We start from the raw sequence: 19,141 nt of genomic DNA, 5'->3' as shown, positions 1-19,141 counted from the left end.
TATTCTCAACAAATATGTAGATATTGCAGGTTACAATAGGAAGCAACTCAGGCAATATTTTGTTCAGTTATGATATCTTATTTCAGTGATAACTTTTAGTTTCCATTGTCTTTTTTTGTTTTTGTTTTTTCTTCTGCATATATGCATTTTGTGTCATTACTATGGTGCACTATGACATAATTATTTATAATGCAGTCATGACTTTTATGTTTTTTGCTTCACATATATGTATATGTCTACTACAGTGTTTGATCGTGTGCCAAGGTGATGTTGGCATATAAGGTCTTTTGCGCCCCCTCAAGCTACTTTTGTGGCTTTTAGCCCAAAATGACCATCCAGTTTCTGTTTCTTATACTGGAAAATAAAGATTGATTTGATTTGATTTGATTTGAAGTCAAGCGAGGAGGGAAACCCTCACTTTATTGTGGAAAATTGCAACACAGCAAATGCTTTCTGCATGCCTGTGCTAATGCTATCTGTGCCAACTCACTAATGTCACTGACCGTTGTGATCATCAGCTAAAGATTCACTGCGGATCTCGCCAACTAGCTAGCCAATAAATGACCCAAAAGCCTGACAAACTGGGCTCGTCGGACACGTTATGAACATATACCAACAGCACGAAGAACACCAAAGCGTAGGCACAGCATTGTGTTTTTGTGTGTGTCTTTTCGCTGCTAGTTCGGCTTTAAGGAAGGATGTGCCCTTTGCCATCTGGAATACCCATTGTAGTGGCGCAGCAGTTTTGTCACTCTACTAAGCTCAATGCATGGGTACAAGTCCCGGCCACATCCTGATTAAAGCTGAATGCGAAAATTTGCAGTTTCCTCTGAAGGGCAAAGCAATGACAATGATAGCAAGGTACTACAAAAGTTCATGAAGTAAGGCACAATTTAGGGGGCAGTACGAATTGCGGTAAACATCCACTCGCTGAACACATGTGGTGTCGTGTGGCCGAAGAACAGAGTCCGTCTGCGAGTACTGATGCTGGTGTGACTAGCGCCGGCAGTGGGAGCATGCACGTTTGTCCCATCGCCTCCTTCGCCATGCCACAGCCCCGGCACTGAGCACACAAAGACACGGATGCACTGTCGCACCCAGGACAGCAGGACAGTGTCTGCAACAGCTCGTGCACCCAAACTGTCCATATAATTACTATTTTAATAAAAAATGCTCATGTACTGTGCTTTGCTGGTCAAAACTAGTCCATAGCCACTCACTAACAAAGTCCCTACCAAAGTTCAAAGCTGGGCTAGTTAGTTATTGCCATTATGATACATGACTGCACCATTAGGGAAGACTATTACAAACTGCATGGGACAGGCACTGGACATCAGCCAGTTTCACTTCACCGATGCTTGCAAACAATATGCTTACATGCGAGTGTGCCTTTCATGCATGTAAGCATCAATTGGTGAAATAAAGCTAGCTGATGTCCGATGCCTGTCCTGTGCAGCGTTGTAGCCATGTATCCATACCGCACAGGATATGACTGCCAAGGCTTGCGTGCCCCCCCTCCAAAGAAAAGTGGGTGCACCTTTATCTGGCCATAAGTGACTGCCATGCAAAACAAACGCTTCAACAATCCTGATAGTTCAAAAATCGCATAAGACATTATACCGCCCCAATCCTTTGGCACGTGTTCACGGGACATGTGTGCTCCCGTCATCTTCCTGGCCCTTCAGAGCTGGGCCTCGTCTTATGTACTACTAAATGCAAGACGGTAGTGAGCTAGTATTACGTTCTAAAAAAGCCGCACCCTGCATGCACCGCAGTGGCCATGGCACCCTGCTCGTGAGCATAAGGTTGCTTGTCTGGCATTTGCTAGCTGTAATTTGATTGCCTCAAATGCAAGAATGCTTGTTTTGCTTAGATTTGGATAAAATAACAACTAGTGGTCAAAATTAATCCCGGGCTCTCCCAGTGTCGTGTCTCTTGTAGCCTACTAGTAGCTTTGCGTTGTAAAACTGTAATTATTAGTTTTATTAAGGGCATTACCATGCAGTATGCCAGAAAGTGCAAAGCCTTAGCTCACAGTCAACTCCGACGCTGCCTATTCAAACACACGTGAAACACAGAAGTGCTGTTCTCCTTAAGCTGCTAGACCGATTTGAATGAAATTTGTCACATTTGAGAAAGAAGGTCAAATTATAACATGATAGGAAATTTAACTTAAGGCCTGACATTTTCAATAAATATTCCCAGAAATTGATTAAAAATTCAAGCACTAAGTTTACAAACCGGTAGCTCTGTATCAAAAACAAATATCACAGTTCTGTAAACTCCAACTGTTAGTGCATCTACAGTGCACTAACATATTTAACATTGAACATACAGCTTACATGAAATTGTTGCAATGCTTATGAGGGTCCTGCAAGAGTCCTATTTACAAATTAGTGGTATATTTCAGAGTGGTGCATTAAGTATCAAGTTTGCCTGGTTTACAAGTATTATTAGGTTCAGATGGAATAACTGTGATATCATTTTACACTTTTGAGTTAAAGTTATAAACAAAACAGTTGTGTTTTCTGAAACTTAGCAATTTTCCATAATTTTTCTAAGAAACTGATGGCATAAGTAAAGAATATGCTTCTTGCAGTCACTAGGGTTCAACTTCCATTTTTCTAAATGCAACAAATCTCGTCACAATTGGTGCAGTGGTTGTCGAGACAAACGATTTCTCCATTCTCTTCTTTAGGTTGCAACTCCCGAGCTAAAGCTTCCTCTTAACATTAAATTATTTGGACAACAATGTAAAGAATCGTATTAGAATTTGTAGCTATTGTGCCTAAACGATGCATATCACAGGATAAATGTGAATTATTTGAAGAAAAAGGTCTCTCCTCGTAGCAGTTGTTCCAAGTAGTATTTCACAGTAGTGAAGAGGAATGGAGACCCCATCTGGCCTGCAGTCATAGATGTGCTTGGTTGTAGAAATATTCTTGTGCTTTCATGTTCTCCCACTCTACACAAACGGTGTTAGCTCTTTTGATTTCTTAAGCAGACCACATGACCTACCTGAATTGACTTGGATGCCTCCTAGTAGTACTCATCTGCATTCTAAGCATATAGAAGAGTCGTAATGTGTAATGTGATAAAAAATACAGCATCTAATTCACCGAAGAAATAAAGAAATTACAAACAGCTCAGAAAGAGCTGTGCCTAATGAACGGCACATGGAGGTTTCATGGCTGCTAGCATCATCTCGCAAAACATGCGCAACTACACCATGTCTGCACGCATCTTCTGCTCTGCCAATAGCCGCAGCGCTTCCAAGTGTTGCCAGGCCCGCGGTGAGTCTCGGTAAATGTCACACAGGGAGCGCTAGCTGGTGGCAGGTTTTCGCCGCAGAAGCAGCATGTGCAGGTCCATGACGTTGGTGCCGGTGAGCCCCGTGATGAGGTGGTCGGCACCGTTGTTCAAGGTGCGGAAGAAGTGGTGCGAGTCGTTGCGCGCCAGGTCTCCTGCGGCATCGATCCCCTGAGCAGAAGCCTCAGACACAGTCATGATGTGCGCCATGGCGCCTGCCGCATCTGTTGGCCCGTCTTGGCCATCTGTACCTGCATTGTTGAGATGCGCCATCAGCCTGTAGATTGTCGACACTTTGCTTTTCTTTAGTTGGCTCGTATAATTTGAAACTCTCCATACATAAGGCTTGTAGACGACAGAAATGGCCTCTTACTTTGACTAATCACTGCACTTATTGGTGCGCTTACTAGCACTGAGTAAAATCAAGCTATTTCCAATGCAAAGAGTGCCTTTTTAATTGTTATGCCACAGAGCTTTTGCATACAAAGCCTCGTAAATTTTGGAGAATACTTAGTGAACACGCTAGTAAATCGTTTCAATTAACCCTTGCACGTTGCATTAATGTACTTCCGAATAAGCCTTGCACAGTCAAACATGTTCTCCTCATTGTTTCAAAAAACAATGTTCCATAGCACAATCCCACCTGTTCTTAGTCAAAATCATGAACCAATTGATCCAATTTTGATCGATTAGGTTGGTGTCAGCAAACTGATTTGTAATCTTATATCTTCCTCTCCTGGTCCCGACCTAATAAATTCAAAGACTTTAAGTGCACAGAAGTTTACTCGTCTATAATATAAAACTTTTCTTGCAGTCCTTACAGTGCTCAGACCTGCCCAGTGACTGGAAAGTAGAGCAGGTCGTTCCAATCCATAAATTGGGTAATGTACAATCTAAAACCACCATCAAATCTCACTAGCATTCCATGCAAGATCTTTGAACACATCACCTTTTCACATGTCACGGGGTTCTCAGAAACCAACTCATTCTTTAATTCCTGTCAATATGGCTTTAGGAGAACGTTTTCCTGTGAAACACAACAGCTATATTTTACCAATGATTTGTTTGCTAATGCCTATTTTGGTTTTGACACTGCATTCATATTTCTCAATTTTACCAAGGCCTTTGACAGCGTATCTCACAAGTTGCTCTCTCTCAATCTAGATGAACTAAACCTTGACCAAAATGTTCTCTCTTGGATTATAAAACTTTTCGCTAGGCCATTAATAAGATGCACTTGCTGACAATATTCCTTCCGCTTCTTCACTTGTAACGTCTAGAGTGCCACAAGGGTCTGTCCTTGGACCTTTGCTTTTTCTTATTTTTATTGACAACTTGCCAGAAAGTGTATGTTTCTTTGTTCAACTTTTCGCAGATGACTGTGTGCTATACCACAGAATTACTAGCCCTGATGACTCTGTTAAACTGCAAATTGACCACGATAGAATTTCTTCGTGTAATAACTGGAGCGTGAAACCTAATACTAACAAATATAAGTCTATGCAGGCATCTCGTCGTCCAAATGTCACAACTAACTCGCTTCCTTACTTCCTCAATAGAACCAAACTAGACTCTGTAATTTCATAGAAATACCTTGGTCTTCGCATCACGAACAACCTTTCATGGAATGTACCTATTAATAGCATAATTAACAATTCCAATTGTGCACTTCAGTTCCTACGATGTAACTTCAATTCTGTTCCAAGTCAACTTAGGCTAACCCTTTACAAAACGCTTGTTGAGTCTAGACTTAAGTATGCTTCAACTGTATGGGATCCTAATCAAACTACTTTAATTTACCAGATTGAAAGTGTCCTAAATCATACTTTTCATTTTAGTTTGTTCAAATATTCTTGTTATGCTGGTATTATGTCCATGGAACGCACTCTTAACCGACCTAAACTATCATTCCATCGCAAGTGTGCACAATTATGCCTATTTCATGAAATTCATCACTTCAAACCTATTCTCAAAGAGCAGCTTATAACACTTCCATCGTACTTATCGTCTGGCTCAGATCACAGCCCAAAAGTTAATTTGTAATTAATTAATTATTAATTAATCAATTAGTTAATTAATTTCTACCAAGATCCTTTCATGTCGAGGCTGGATTCGAACCGCCTGCTCTCCTAAATCGCTACTATCCTGGGCACTGCAAGTTTTAAGACCGCGATGTACAACACACTTCTGTAAAGTTTGTTGCAGCACATCCTTTTTTTTGTGGGAACCACTCCTTTCTGTAATGTCTTCGGGCCTAGAAACTATTTCAATTAATTAATTTCAATGATTACTAAATGCAGTTACAAAACAAACAAGTCTATACTGTTTTCTGCTAAATGAGGGCAAGACAATGTTCTGTTATTTACTCATTACCATGCTGTGCTGCCATTGTGCAGATTTGGGTTAGGACTTCCAGCACCAGCTGATAAAGGCAACAGCCTTAGATGGCTCATGTGTACGAAAACCTGTTGTCCAGCGTTATGGCACTAAAATTCAAGCTCCAAGTCGGCTCCAAGCTCCAAGATATGGGCAAACCGGCCATATCTCCAAGTTGGATTCTACTTTACATCATGAAGGTTGGGAGTTGAGCCGGCCAACCTTTCATACCTTTGGTGTTACCTTTGGTGTTAGTTAAGGCAGCATTAATTAAGGCACTCTGACCCACTACCTTTGGTGGGAGAAAACCAGTAATAGGAAGTAACAATGCATTCGAATGAGAATGTCAAAGTAATTTAGTGAATGTCTCATGAGTGCACAGGCTTTCACTTTCATCCTCTTTAGTGTACGATAAAGTGACTGTCAACTTTTTTGTTATTTCATTGCTCTGTACACTATGACTTTAGATTGCTTACTGGTTATGCTATATCCTGGTCACATGGTGCACTTTCAGTCGTGATCAAGCCCAACTGCAATTGGCTCCCTTTCACAGCTTGCACAGAAGAGCCAACTGTGATCGAAAAATTACAACTCAGATCGGGCTTGATCATGGTCTAAAGTGCTCCGTGTGACTGGGGTATTAGTCTCCAACCAAAACTTTTTTTTTTCAAAACTTCTCAGTCAACTAAGCAGCTTTCTCAAGGGCATGGTTGACTGAGTTTAAAGCTTACCATGTTTACAAGAATACAAGGCAAGGATCCTCTGATTAGAATGTGATTTACTGTTGAAGCCTGAATCATTATAAATCTGTTCAACTGTAATAAAAGAGCACTTATGAAGCTTAATTAACTTTCAATTCTGTTTTCTTCAGAATAAAATTTAGCCTTCCATTACAGCCATTTAAGGTGGCAGTGCCACCTGTATTCTATTTTAGCACATTTTCTGGCTCACCGAACCTCTTAAAATGGTATGAGCAGCTTTTCTGTTTATTGCAGAGGGGTAATGTACTAATACAGCGCACATTATTTTTCTCTTTAGTGTTCCCTAAAGTATTGCTCTCACGTGTTCTGTACACATAACAAGACTGAAACCAATAAAGGCTATGTATCCAGTCTGTGCTATGGCACATTAACAAAAACATGTACTATAGCATGTGCCACACACCCTGGAAAACATGTGCCACACACCCGGAGTTCAAAAATGTACTCAAGATACCTGCTGCGAGCATGATGAGCTCAATGCGCTGTGGTTGCAACACGCTGTGTTTGAAGAGCCGGTCAAGCTCGATGGCAGCTGCCAGAGTCAGCTCCTGGCAACGGCCTCCCTTGCCCGGCCCCATCAAATTCACTGTCGTCTCACCGGCAGCCACCACACAGATGGGCCGACCCATGTCGAAGGCCCGCTCCGCCGACTCTTTCAACTGCTCCAGGTCACGGTAGCGGACCTGGATGTGTTTGTTAGCCATTCCTCTCACAAGCACCAGAGTCCAAACCCTAAATGACATCAGATGCTCTGACAAGACCAGGTCAAGAGTAGAGAGTGAGGTATGCAAAGAGACCTGCGAAACTTTGAGCTGCTCCTTAATTCCTTGTGCACTTATTCTTTGTGGTATAAACAAGCACATTTAATATGTGTGCATGCTACCGTATGAGTGTTAAGTCGGCTTTCCAAACCCTGTATATTTATTTCACATACCGTCACTCCCTCATGGGATTATAACAGGAAGGGCAAGTACATATGGCAGTATTTGCGAACAAATAATATAAGTACATTATATAATCATGAGTGTGTTATTGAAAAGGTTTTGGCTTCGCTAAACAAATGAATTAAGCACTTCATCACAAATGCAGTATTTGGGTACAATATTATATAATGAAGAAGAATCTGAGAAAAGAGGAAACCAAACAAGAAAGAAAAAAAAAAGACACCTGAAAACACATGTGATATAAAACACCTAATGATCATGACAAACAGGATGCAGTCATGCGTTAATGCATCGTACAAAAAGAACTCATAGATTAAAGTGTTAGACTATGAAGATCGGTAATAAACCTAAGTATGTAAATCAGAGCTGTAAGGCGAGGAGATGTTTTTCCACTGAATTAGCAAATGTATCTAATGAGGAGCTATTACTAATGGATTCACTAAGTTTATTCTACTCTCTTATCGCTAAAGGACAGAATGAATTCTTAAAGCACTCGGTATGAAAATAATTCTCATTGAGTGTTTGTGTGTGTTATGTTGCATTGGCCGTGTTTCATTTCTGGAGATGTATTTGGAGGTATCAATATTAAGTTTGTTGTGTAGGAGCAGGTACATAAGTTTAGAATGAGCTAGTACAGCTTGGTTTTGTACTGTTAGGATTCCGGCTTTGTTAAGTCGTTCGGTGGGCGAGTCTGTTAATTTATGTTTATTGTATATACAGTGAAAGCTCGTTAATTCGAACTTCAATAATTCGAATTTATGGATAATTCGAACTGTACGATTTGGTCCGGCCAAGCTCCACAGAAGTCTATGTATAAAAAAGTCCGTTAATTCGAACGCGAGAAGGTTCCCTCACGGATAATTCGAACTACGCTCGCCTGGCACACGGCCAGAGAAACGCGCCTACTGCCTACACACAAGGCTGTATTGCCTCCGAAACGGAGAGAACGGCGAGAGAAGGCAAAATCGGATAAAAATCTAACCGACGCGGGGTCAGCCAGAAGGCAGCGGCAGCTGCCGCCTCTCCGTTCGACGTAACCTCCGAGACTTCTTGCCCGTTGCGAATCTCGGAGTCTTTGCAAATCTTGTACAGCTGCTAATGTGCGGAGATGGCACGGCAAGCTCCAAAACACAGCGAATCAAGTACGTCGCAGCTGCGCTTGCAATCAAGAACCAACGAATCAGGGCCTTCGCCACCTTCACATGTTCAGCGTCTTTGTCTCGGCAGTCTTCATCAGTTGTGCACCTCTGTTTTCAGCTTAGGAGGTATCGACCGTCGCGATTCATTGTGATGGTGTTAAGCCTCGGCTAACGTTCGTTTCGGTGGACATCGGTGGTGTGGCACAGTCGGACCCAGAGCTTCGACTTGAAGATGGCGTGTGCCACTTTTTGACACGCCAAATTTCTGACATGCCCTACTGCTTCCAAATCGCAGTGTACTGTTGCCCTCCTTCACTTTCGTTATTTCGAACTTTCGTTAATTCGAACTGAAGCGGCTTCCCCTTGCGGTTCGAATTAACGAGCTTTTACTGTATACCGTAGAGCTTTCCTTTGTATGCCTTCTAGTTTTTTAATTATTTGTTTAGTGTATGGGAACCAGATAACATTTGCGTACTCGAGGACTGACCTAACGAAAGTTTTGTAAGCCAGAAGTTTTGTATCGGGTGGTGCTAGCCGGAGGTGTCTTCCAAGAAAGAAAAGGCATTTCATTGCAGTTGCTGTGACATTATTTATATGGGAGTTCCATCTGAAGTCATGTGTTAATGTTAATCCGAGGTACTTGTGTTTATGAACTCGCATTAGTGGCACGTCGTTAACGGTATACATAAAGGTCAAGTCACTTTTTTTTCTGGTGATTGAAAGAACAGCAGATTTCTTAGTATTGATTGTCATCTGCCAGTGGGCACACCAGTTAGACACGACTTTCAAGTTGTTGTTTAATGTTATGTGGTCATCATGTGAGCTAATATTTCTTGGTATATGGTATATGTATACCATATATATGGTATATATGTGGTATTGGTATATGTGAGCTAATGCAGTCATCGGCAAATAGCCTGATGTTTCCTGTGATTTTTGCGGGTAGGTCATTAATAAAAATTAGAAATAAAAGGGGAGCAAGAACGCTTCCTTGGGGGACTCCAGATGTTACCCGGGCTGTCTGGAAAATCTGTCCGCTCACTTCCACAAAGTGGGTACGGTTAGTAAGATAGTCGCTAATCCAGTCAATTATGGGGCCTGTACCTAATGCAATCTCAAGTTTCTTTATGAGCTTTATGTGTAATACCCGATCAAATGCCTTCGAGAAATCGAGTAGGATGAGGACTGTTTGTCTGTGTTGGTCGATATTAAATGATCTGTCGTGGATTAGTTCCAGTAGTTGAGTGATTGTAGAAAGGCCTCGGCGAAAGCCATGTTGATATGGTGGTATGATACTCTCCTTTTGTAAGAAAACAGTTATTTGTTTTAGTATGATATGTTCCAGAAGTTTGCACACGGTACTCGTAAGTGAAGTAAGCCGAAAGTTGGACGTCTTTGCAGCCTCATTTATGTATGGGGACAACTTTCGCAGATTTCCAATCCTGTGAAGAACAGATGATGATAATGATTTGTTAAATATTATACAAAGGTACTTCGTCATCCATTCTGCGTATCGTTTCAAGAAGGTGTTGGGTATTTTATCCGGGCCTGGCCCTTTTTTCGTGTCCAGGTTTAGGAGAAGGTTCAGTACTCCGGCCTCCATGCCAGTAAGGGGGCTTAGTCTGCTATTAACGGTGATGTCAATTAGAGGTAGTTTCCCATCGTCAGTTGTGAAGATAGAAGAAAAATAGTTATTTAGTGAATAAGCTTTTTGTTTGTTAGTTTTGGGTGACACTTGGCGATCACTTCATGCCTTAGGTTTAAGTAAGTTCCAGAATTTGCTCGGTAAATTTTTTAGGAATCCTTGAAGTGTGTTTGAGTAAAAGTTTGACTTCGCTGTCTTTATTTTAGATTTCATGTCTTGGATAGCTAGAGTAAGATTGCTTCGTGATGAAGAATTAGGTACTATTTTCATTGATTTTTTCAGATGCTTGACTTTACGTATGGCATGAATGATGTCACGCGAGATCCAGGGATTGCGCTTCCTCGTTTCTTAACTTTAGAAGGTACATAATTGGAAACACAATGAAACATAACTTTTTTTAAACTATGCCACAGTGTTTCGATGTTTGTAGTGGGATGTATTGAAACAAAGCATTATATATTTCTTGCACTTGAAGGCACATCGTGTGACCTCGAAAAATTGTTCACCGATGTGACGGCCTTATATGAGAATTTACTAGACCTCATAGTAAGAGTTTAGTGACATCCAGTCATGACAACATCCAGTCATGATGACCAGGAAGTCTAAAGCTTCTATGAAGACACGGAATTGGCGATGGGTAAAGTCAAAACAAAATACACTATACTGATGGGCAACTTCAATGCCAAGGTAGGCAAGAAGCAGGCTGGAGACAAGGCAGTAGGGGAATATGGCATAGGCACTAGGAATAGCAGGGGAGAGTTATTAGTAGAGTTTGCGGAACAGAATAATATGTGGATAATGAATACCTTCTTCCGCAAGCGGGATAGCCGAAAGTGGACGTGGAGGAGCCTGAATGGCGAGACTAAAAATGAAATAGACTTCATACTCTGCGCTAACCCTGGCATCATACAAGATGTGGACGTGCTCAGCAAGGTGCGATGCAGTGACCATAGGATGGTAAGAACTCAAATTAGCCTCAACCTGAGGAGGGAGCGGAAGAAACTGGTAGATAAGAAGCCGATCAATGAGTTAGCGGTAAGAGGGAAAATAAAGAGCAAGCTACTGAACAGGTATTCGGCTTTAACTCAGGAAGAGCACCTTAGTGTTGGAGCAGTGAACAACAATCTTGTGGGCATCATTAAGGAGTGTGCAATAGAAGTCGGTGGTAACTCCGTTAGACAGGATACCAGTAAGCTATCGCAGGAGACGAAAGATCTGATCAAGAAACGCCAATGTATGAAAGCCTCTAACCCTACAGCTAGAATAGAATTGGCAGAACTTTCGAAGTTAATCAACAAGCGTAAGACAGCAGACATAAGGAAGTATAATATGGATAGAATTGAACATGCTCTCAGGAACGAAGGAACCCTAAAAGCAGTGAAGAAGAAACTAGGAACTGGCAAGAATCAGATGTATACGTTAAGAGACAAAGCTGGCAATATCATTACCAATATGGATGAGATAGTTCAAGTGGCTGAGGCATTCTATAGAGATTTATACAGTACGAGTTGCACCCACGACGATAATAGAAGAGATAATAGTCTAGAGGAATTCGAAATCCCACAGGTAACGCCGGAAGAAGTAAAGAAAGCCTTGGGAGCTATGCAAAGGGGGAAGGCAGCTGGGTAGGATCAGGTAACAGCAGATTTGTTGAGGGATGGTGGGCAGATTGTTCTAGAGAAACTGGCCACCCTGTATACACAATTCTTCATGACTTCTAGCGTACCAGAATCTTGGAAAAACGCTAACATAATCCTAATCCATAAGAAAGGGGACGCCAAAGACATGAAAAATTATAGACCGATCAGCTTACTGTCTGTTGCCTACAAAGTATTTACCAAGGTAATTGCAAATGGAATCAGGAACACCTTAGACTTCCGTCAACCAAAGGACCAGGCAGGATTCCGTAAAGGCTACTCAACAATAGACCATATTCACACTGTCAATCAGGTGATAGAAAAATGTGCGGAATATAACCAACCTTTACATATTGCTTTCATTGATTACGAGAAAGCGTTTGATTCAGTCAAAACCTCAGCAGTCATGGAGGCATTGCGGAATCAGGGTGTAGACGAGCCGTATGTAAAAATACTGAAAGATATCTATAGCGGCTCCACAACCACCGTAGTTCTCCATAAAGAAAGCAACAAAATTCCAATAAAGAAAGGCGTCAGACAGGGAGATACGATCTCACCAATGCTATTCACAGCGTGTTTACAGGAGGTATTCCGAGACCTGGATTGGGAAGAATTGGGGATAAGAGTTAATGGAGAATACCTTAGTAACTCGCGATTCGCTGATGATATTGCCTTGCTTAGTAACTCAGGGGACCAATTGCAATGCATGCTCACTGACCTGGAAAGGCAAAGCAGAAGAGTGGGTCTAAAAATTTATCTGCAGGAAACTAAAGTAATGTTTAACAGTCTCGGAAGAGAGCAGCAATTTACAATAGGTAGCGAGGCACTGGAACTGGTAAGGGAATACATCTACTTAAGGCAGTTAGTGACGGCGGATCCAGATCGTGAGACGAAATTAATCAGAAGAATAAGAATGGGCTCGGGTGCGTTTGGCAGGCATTCTCAAATCATCAACAGCAGGTTGCCGTTATCCCTAAAAAGAAAAGTGTATAGCAGCGGTGTCTTACCAGTGCTCACGTACGGGGCAGACACCTGGAGGCTTACGAAAAGGGTTCTACTTAAATTGAGGACGACGCAATGAGCTATGGAAAGAAGAATGATAGGTGTAACGTTAAGGGATAAGAAAAGAGCAGATTGGTTGAGGGAACAAACACGAGTTAATAATATCTTAGTTGAAATCAAGAAAAAGAAATGGGCATGGGCAGGACACGTAATGAGGAGCGATGATAACCGATGGTCATTAAGAGTTACAGAATGGATTCCAAGGGAAGGGAAGCGTAGCAGAGGGTGGCAGAAAGTTAGGTGGGCGGATGAGATTAAGAAGTTTGCAGGGACAACATGGCCACAATTAGTACATGACCGGGGTAGTTGAAGAAGTATGGGAGAGGCCTTTGCCCTGCAGTGGCCGTAACCAGGCTGATGATGATGATGATGATGATGATGATGGTGGTGGTAAGAGACAGTTCAATTTCAGAGCCTGAGTCCTCTCCCACCACCAACAATCTGGCGTCTCTCGATGGTGTATTCTACCTTTGTGTAACTGTCATATACTTCGCTGTCACTAATACTGCTTCGCTTTTCCGGCAAAACTGCAGCCTCTCTCTGCCTTTTCTTTTTTCTTTTTCTGTGAGTCTGACTATAGGTACTCCTGTGCATGACTGCTGTTCATTCTGATTTCCAGTGAATCTGGCTTGGCCTTATTTCAGCGACTGAGCAAATTACACAGGGTGCCCCAACTACCATGCACCAAGACTTAAAGAGAGAGCAGTTGCATCACTTGCTTAAATGATATTGCGCGACATAAAAAACGACACGGACGTGAAAGAAAACGACACACCAAGCGCAAACTTTTAACTAAGTTTATTGTGCCACTGCGTCATTTTATACACGGCATGCACGTAGATCGCGCATGCGCATACACGAAAATGAAGTGCGAAATCATGTAACATGGTTACGTGTCGTGTGATGCCGCGTCCAAGTAACGTAATTCTTTTTCTGTGAGAGCTAGAGACGGGAAGCTGACACACGCATCACCCAATTTTGCGATCATCTGTGCTTCAGATATCTCACGGATGAGCTGCGTGCTGCCACGGGAAACAATCGTACATTGATCCTCAAGAGGTTTGGACCCATGATCGCGACAGTGGATCGCCAAGACACAGGATCAATGTACGATTGTTTCCCGTGGCAGCACGCAGCTCATCCGTGAGATATCTGAAGCACAGATGATCGCAAAATTGGGTGATGCGTGTGTCAGCTTCCCGTCTCTAGCTCTCACAGAAAAAGAATTACGTTACTTGGACGCGGCATCACACGACACATAACCATGTTACATGATTTCGCACTTCATTTCCGTGTAAGCGCATGCGCGATCTACGTGCATGCCATGTATAAAATGACGCAGTGGCACAATAAACTTAGTTGAAAGTTTGCGCTTGGTGTGTCGTCTTCTTTCACGTCCGTGTCGTTTTTTATGTCGCGCAATATCATTTAAGCAATGGATTACCAACTTGCCCGGAATGCTGCTCTCATTCAGTTGCATCACTTGAAGAAAACTTAGTGGATATTGTTTCCAATAGAGTGCAGTCGCTGCCAGTAATTATTTCGTTCCTGAAATTTAATTTGACAATTGCAATTTATGTAATTCTAGAAGTACTGTCATAATTATCAAAGTGTAAACGAGGCATCATCAAATAAAAGCGAATTAACAGACCAGAAAGCCACCCATGTGTTGAGAAAAGGCAATATTGATGTGCTCAATAAAGTAAATAACCACTTCTAAATGAGCCAAATTGGCAATAGGGACACCTGCACACACAAAAAAAATACATCAGATTTCAGTGTGCCCTAATTATATATGAATTTGTAAGCGCCGTTGACCACCAGCTGCTGCCTAGAGGATGTGTTTGAATAGGTGTCCTTCTGCAGCTACGCAGTACTGAGTCGGCTTTATCACATCTTCAATGGCTTTCTCGATGGCCGACGCTCGAATTCTATGGCAGACATCTGTTATCCTTGTCTTGAGCTAATCTGACGTCCATCTGGGTCATGTAAGCACAATCTTTCACATACCCCCAAAGAAATAAATGCAGTGGAGACCTAGCCGGCCAATTTACAGGCCTGTGCCTTCCAATCTATTGCACATGAAAAATAACATCAAGCCAGTTTCGTGCTTGGCTGCTGCTGTGTGCTGGTGCTCCATCTTGCTGATACCACAGAAGTGGAAGACGTGAGAGCGGGACTTCGCTGAGAAACTCATCCACCACTCCTTCGAGGATTTCATCCACATAACGCTGTCCGGTGTGGGGATGCGCGACTCTCACGCGTCCCCTGATATCTTGTTTTCCCGCGTAGCTTCCGTCTCCTGTAATTCGGCTTCGCCGCGTGGCTTGGGGCCCGCGGCGGTTGGTGTGGTTGAAGCGCAGTACGAGAGATGGCGCGAGTGTTGCGCTGCTGACGCCGCCTCACGGCGGGGTCATGGCGGGGTCACGGAAAGGAGAAGGCGCTTCCTCCTTGGCTGCGGGTCGGCGAGCGCCGCGGACGTCCCGCGCGTGCGCCGATCCCTGCTTCTGCGAGACCGTCTCGCGTGGCCTCCTTCGAACGCGCCACCGTTCGCGTGAACGTACGCGCGAACGACCAGGCGTTGGGATCCAGCATGGGGCGAACATATTCTCTCGCTATCCGGTGCGGTGCGTCGGACTTCTAGATTTGTCGCGCGCCCATCGGCATGTTTTGTGGATAGCAACTTGGCTAGCAGGCATTGATCTATGAAAGGCGCAATAAATGACCTTGTGATTGTTTGCACTACTGTGTTGTCCTTCCTTTGTCCCAAGAGAACGGGAGGAGAACCCCACACCGGTCAGTGTGTCATCAAAGAAGGTGGGACTGATTATAGCACCGGCGTAAGTTCCACACCCCACATTGAACGACCACTAGTACTGGTGCCGATTCCGCTTGACCGAGTGTGCAGTGTAGTCATTCCAATAGTGTGCATTACGCAAATTCACCTGGGCGTTTCTCTGAAAATTGGCTTCATCTGTGCACTTGATGTTGCTCAAAAAGTTCAGTGACTCATTGACTTTTGTAGGACCCAATTAAAGAAATCTAGATGATTGTACAGGTCCCTATCTTCCAAGCATTGGTGTTGGTTAAGGTAGTACAGGTGAAAGGCTATCATTTAGAATCCTCCAAACTGATGACTTGGAAATTGGTACCTGGGCGGCCACATCCCACATGCTAGCATCAGGGTTTGAGGCCATAAATGCTAGAACATCCATGCGTAGGCTAGGACTCAAAGATGGAGTCCTACGCCGCTGTTTCTTGAAGCTGCCAGTTTGTCTCGAGTTCTCATCATTTCTGATGAGAGTCGACTCGTTTGGTCTATTGTGACACTTCCCATGACTGATATATATTTGCGGCCTTCCTCTTGTTGCCATTTGCAGCTCCCAAGACAAGCATCATTTCTACCTTCTGCACATTAGAGAAAGACATGGCGACTGGGTCAAAACAAAACACACCTTTAAACATTTGCACTGACATTGTGAATTCGCTTTTGTGGTGATAGGTTTTGTGGCAAAAAAAAAAAAGAACCATCCGTTCACTTTATCTATGCTAAGACAACAGCTATCAAAGTTTGTTTCCAACAAACACCAAAAGCGACATGTTAATTTTACTGAGGCATGGCAGATAAGGCACTAGCTCGATCACTATGTATTTTTCTTTATTTCCTTTATTTCGTTCTGGCTAACTTGGAGGGACCTTGTTCAAGGGCACTGCTTTTGATGCAGGTGGGAGAGCAGTCACCTGGTATTTTTCATATTTCGCGAGGTTCATTTATCCTCAGAAAAAATTAGTACGTTATTAGTATGTCGCTGAAAATACCACAGTTAGATGTCCTTTGGCTGTGCCTACAAATGTCTCACTGACACTTTGATAACTACGATATTACGTCTTCACTTAGAAAATAATTACAATTACCTAAATAAATCTCAGTAATGAAAAAATTACTGGCAGCTACTTCACTGTACTGAAAACAATATGCACCAGGTTTTCTTCGAGTAGTGCAATTGCTCTTTTTTTAAATTTAAGTGCATGATAGTTAACTGGCACATCCTGTATATATTTATTACCTCTGCATGCAAGTGACGACGTTTCCATTTCTAATAAATGTTGTAAACTATGAGAAGAGATTTTTTTATTCATGAGTCGTTAGCATCGCTTAATGGAAAGAGAAGCAGTACTGACACACATATCATTCATGTGCATTTCACACGCTGTTGATAAAGGACTCTGTCGAAAGGGTCAGTGAAGTAAGTATGCAGGTATTTCTCAGGGTCAAAAAAGAATGAAAGCAATTTGAAATGAGATGGACACATAGCAACATATTCATTCACTAAGCATAGGCTATTTATACCTTTAGAAATAATTTTTAACTGGCTATGACCTTCTGTTAAGACATAATAAACTTTGTCCTGTGTACATATTTAAATATATTGTGTATGTGCATGGTATATGCAGTGGAAATTTAAAACAATGTTGATGTGAGAAAATACGGATGAGGCAGCCGCCGCTGGTACTTTTAATGCGGTTGTTTTCCTATTGTCAGGGTTTGCAGAAATAAAGCAAAATATGAATTAAAATTCGTGCATGTCTGTGCCAACAATGGTGCAGTAAGCTATTAATCACAACAAAATTTTAAGTGAAAAGGTCGAGGCAAGCCAAAAGAAACCTCAAATGATGTGGGTGACAAAACTCTGGCAATGACACGTTGGGGGGGGGGGGGCTCAGCCCTCCCCCCTCGTAGTCAGCGCCTATGCTTCCTGTACACGTCACATAAGCTTGCATAGTTGGAAGCCAAGGCAATGATAAGTCTTGTACAAGCAGCCAAGAGCCCATAATTTCACTTCGAAGCCTGCCTGCCCTTTTTTTATCAGCTTTCCAGAGTGCTACCTCTTTCTGCACTTTTGTGAAAAAGTGAGCATGATGGCTACTAAGTGAATATAATTAATAAAAGTCACGGCTAAGCAGCACGTCTGCCAAAAGCAACAGCAGAGGAATTTCAACATTGATGAGGTGGTGGTTCCATCTGGTGATGATGAAATATAGCAGTGGCAATGTAAAATAGTGGTAGTACAATGCAACGATAGTGTAAACCGGCACTAGTGTACTGGCACTATGGCTGCCAAGAGGGCGGCATGACGGGCATTAGAGATCATGCCAATAGGCAAGGTCCACAGCGTGCCTCTCCAGCAATGGCTGCCATAAAGTAATAGAAGCCAGTTTTGAAGGTGACTCTTTTGCCATACTATAATAGACACTAACCACAATGGAAAAGAGAAAAAAGTTTCAGGAGTTGAAAATTAATATTTGCATGAATAAAGGCACAACAATGTGAAAGGAGTGCATAGGAACACCAAAGATGGAGTTACTACTTTCTTTACTTACGTGATATGCAAGCTGAATTTTACATTGGAGTTAAAAAAGACTCTTTATAATGCTGGTGGTTTGCCTGCTCTATTTAGTAGACATCTTGGACAGAATGAATAATTAAAACTGAAACATACTTTCATCAATAGAGAGTTCTCAACTTATCCAAACATTGCAAAAATATTTAGGCTGATGCTGCAGTAGTCATGTAAGATAACAAGAAATGTGGCTGATTCAATGCCCTTGTTAGAATCAACGTTAAGTGATGCTTTATTGAAACATTTCAATGAAATGCTATGCAAAAAGACGCATGATGCATGCAATTTTATTTGATGTCCAAGTATGCACAAGGTTCAGCTGCTGATGTTCTCCCATCGCAGATGTCTTGTGTCATTTGGCTTCGTGGTAATGCATGAGTGACTGTTTGTGTTCTACCCCACATTGTTCAGAATAGCAAATATAGGCCTGACCAGCACGATGGCAAGATGCAAAGACCTCCATCAGGGGACCTACATGACTGCAGATTACACCATCCCTCAGATTGGCCCAGTTTTGATTACACCATTGATTACACCATCAACGGGGTCGGCCCACTTTACTCAGTGAAAAACAGATAGAGCAAAAGCACTAAAACATGGGGAGCAAGGCAAAGAAAGCTTCACTTTGAAAGGAAATATGCACTTGAAGGTGTATACAGTAGAACGTTGTTCATTCATCCTGAAAAAAGAAGTGCAATAAAATAATGCACTAACTGGAAAAACGTACATTCCAAAGTCACAAAAAAATTTAGCAGAGTCAATGACATGTGCAATGCGATTGCCTAGTAAAAGCATGCAGTGCGCTTATCCAATGGCATCATGCCACAAGCACTATGAAACAGACAGGTGAAGATGCTTATCGCAAT

The 19,141-nt window shown here is 42.4% G+C and overlaps 1 protein-coding gene across 6 annotated transcripts in view; it reads right to left on the bottom strand.

Moving 5' to 3' along the window:
* Nucleotides 1-3,085: 3,085 nt before the first annotated feature.
* Nucleotides 3,086-19,141, bottom strand: part of LOC135908089 (glycerate kinase) — a 62,631-nt gene continuing 46,575 nt past the window's right edge. For all 6 annotated transcript variants that reach the window (XM_070538347.1, XM_065439837.2, XM_065439836.2 and 3 more), the window contains 2 exons: nt 6,901-7,129; nt 3,086-3,560 (listed from right to left, as the gene is read on the bottom strand). In XM_070538347.1, coding sequence (XP_070394448.1) covers nt 3,325-3,560; nt 6,901-7,129 — 465 coding nt within the window. In that variant the 3' untranslated portion in view covers nt 3,086-3,324. The remainder of the gene's footprint in view (nt 3,561-6,900; nt 7,130-19,141) is intronic.

The sequence above is a fragment of the Dermacentor albipictus genome, chromosome 5 (assembly GCF_038994185.2).
Source record: "Dermacentor albipictus isolate Rhodes 1998 colony chromosome 5, USDA_Dalb.pri_finalv2, whole genome shotgun sequence".
NCBI lineage: Eukaryota > Metazoa > Arthropoda > Arachnida > Ixodida > Ixodidae > Dermacentor > Dermacentor albipictus.
This window is presented reverse-complemented; position numbering and strand designations above follow the sequence as displayed.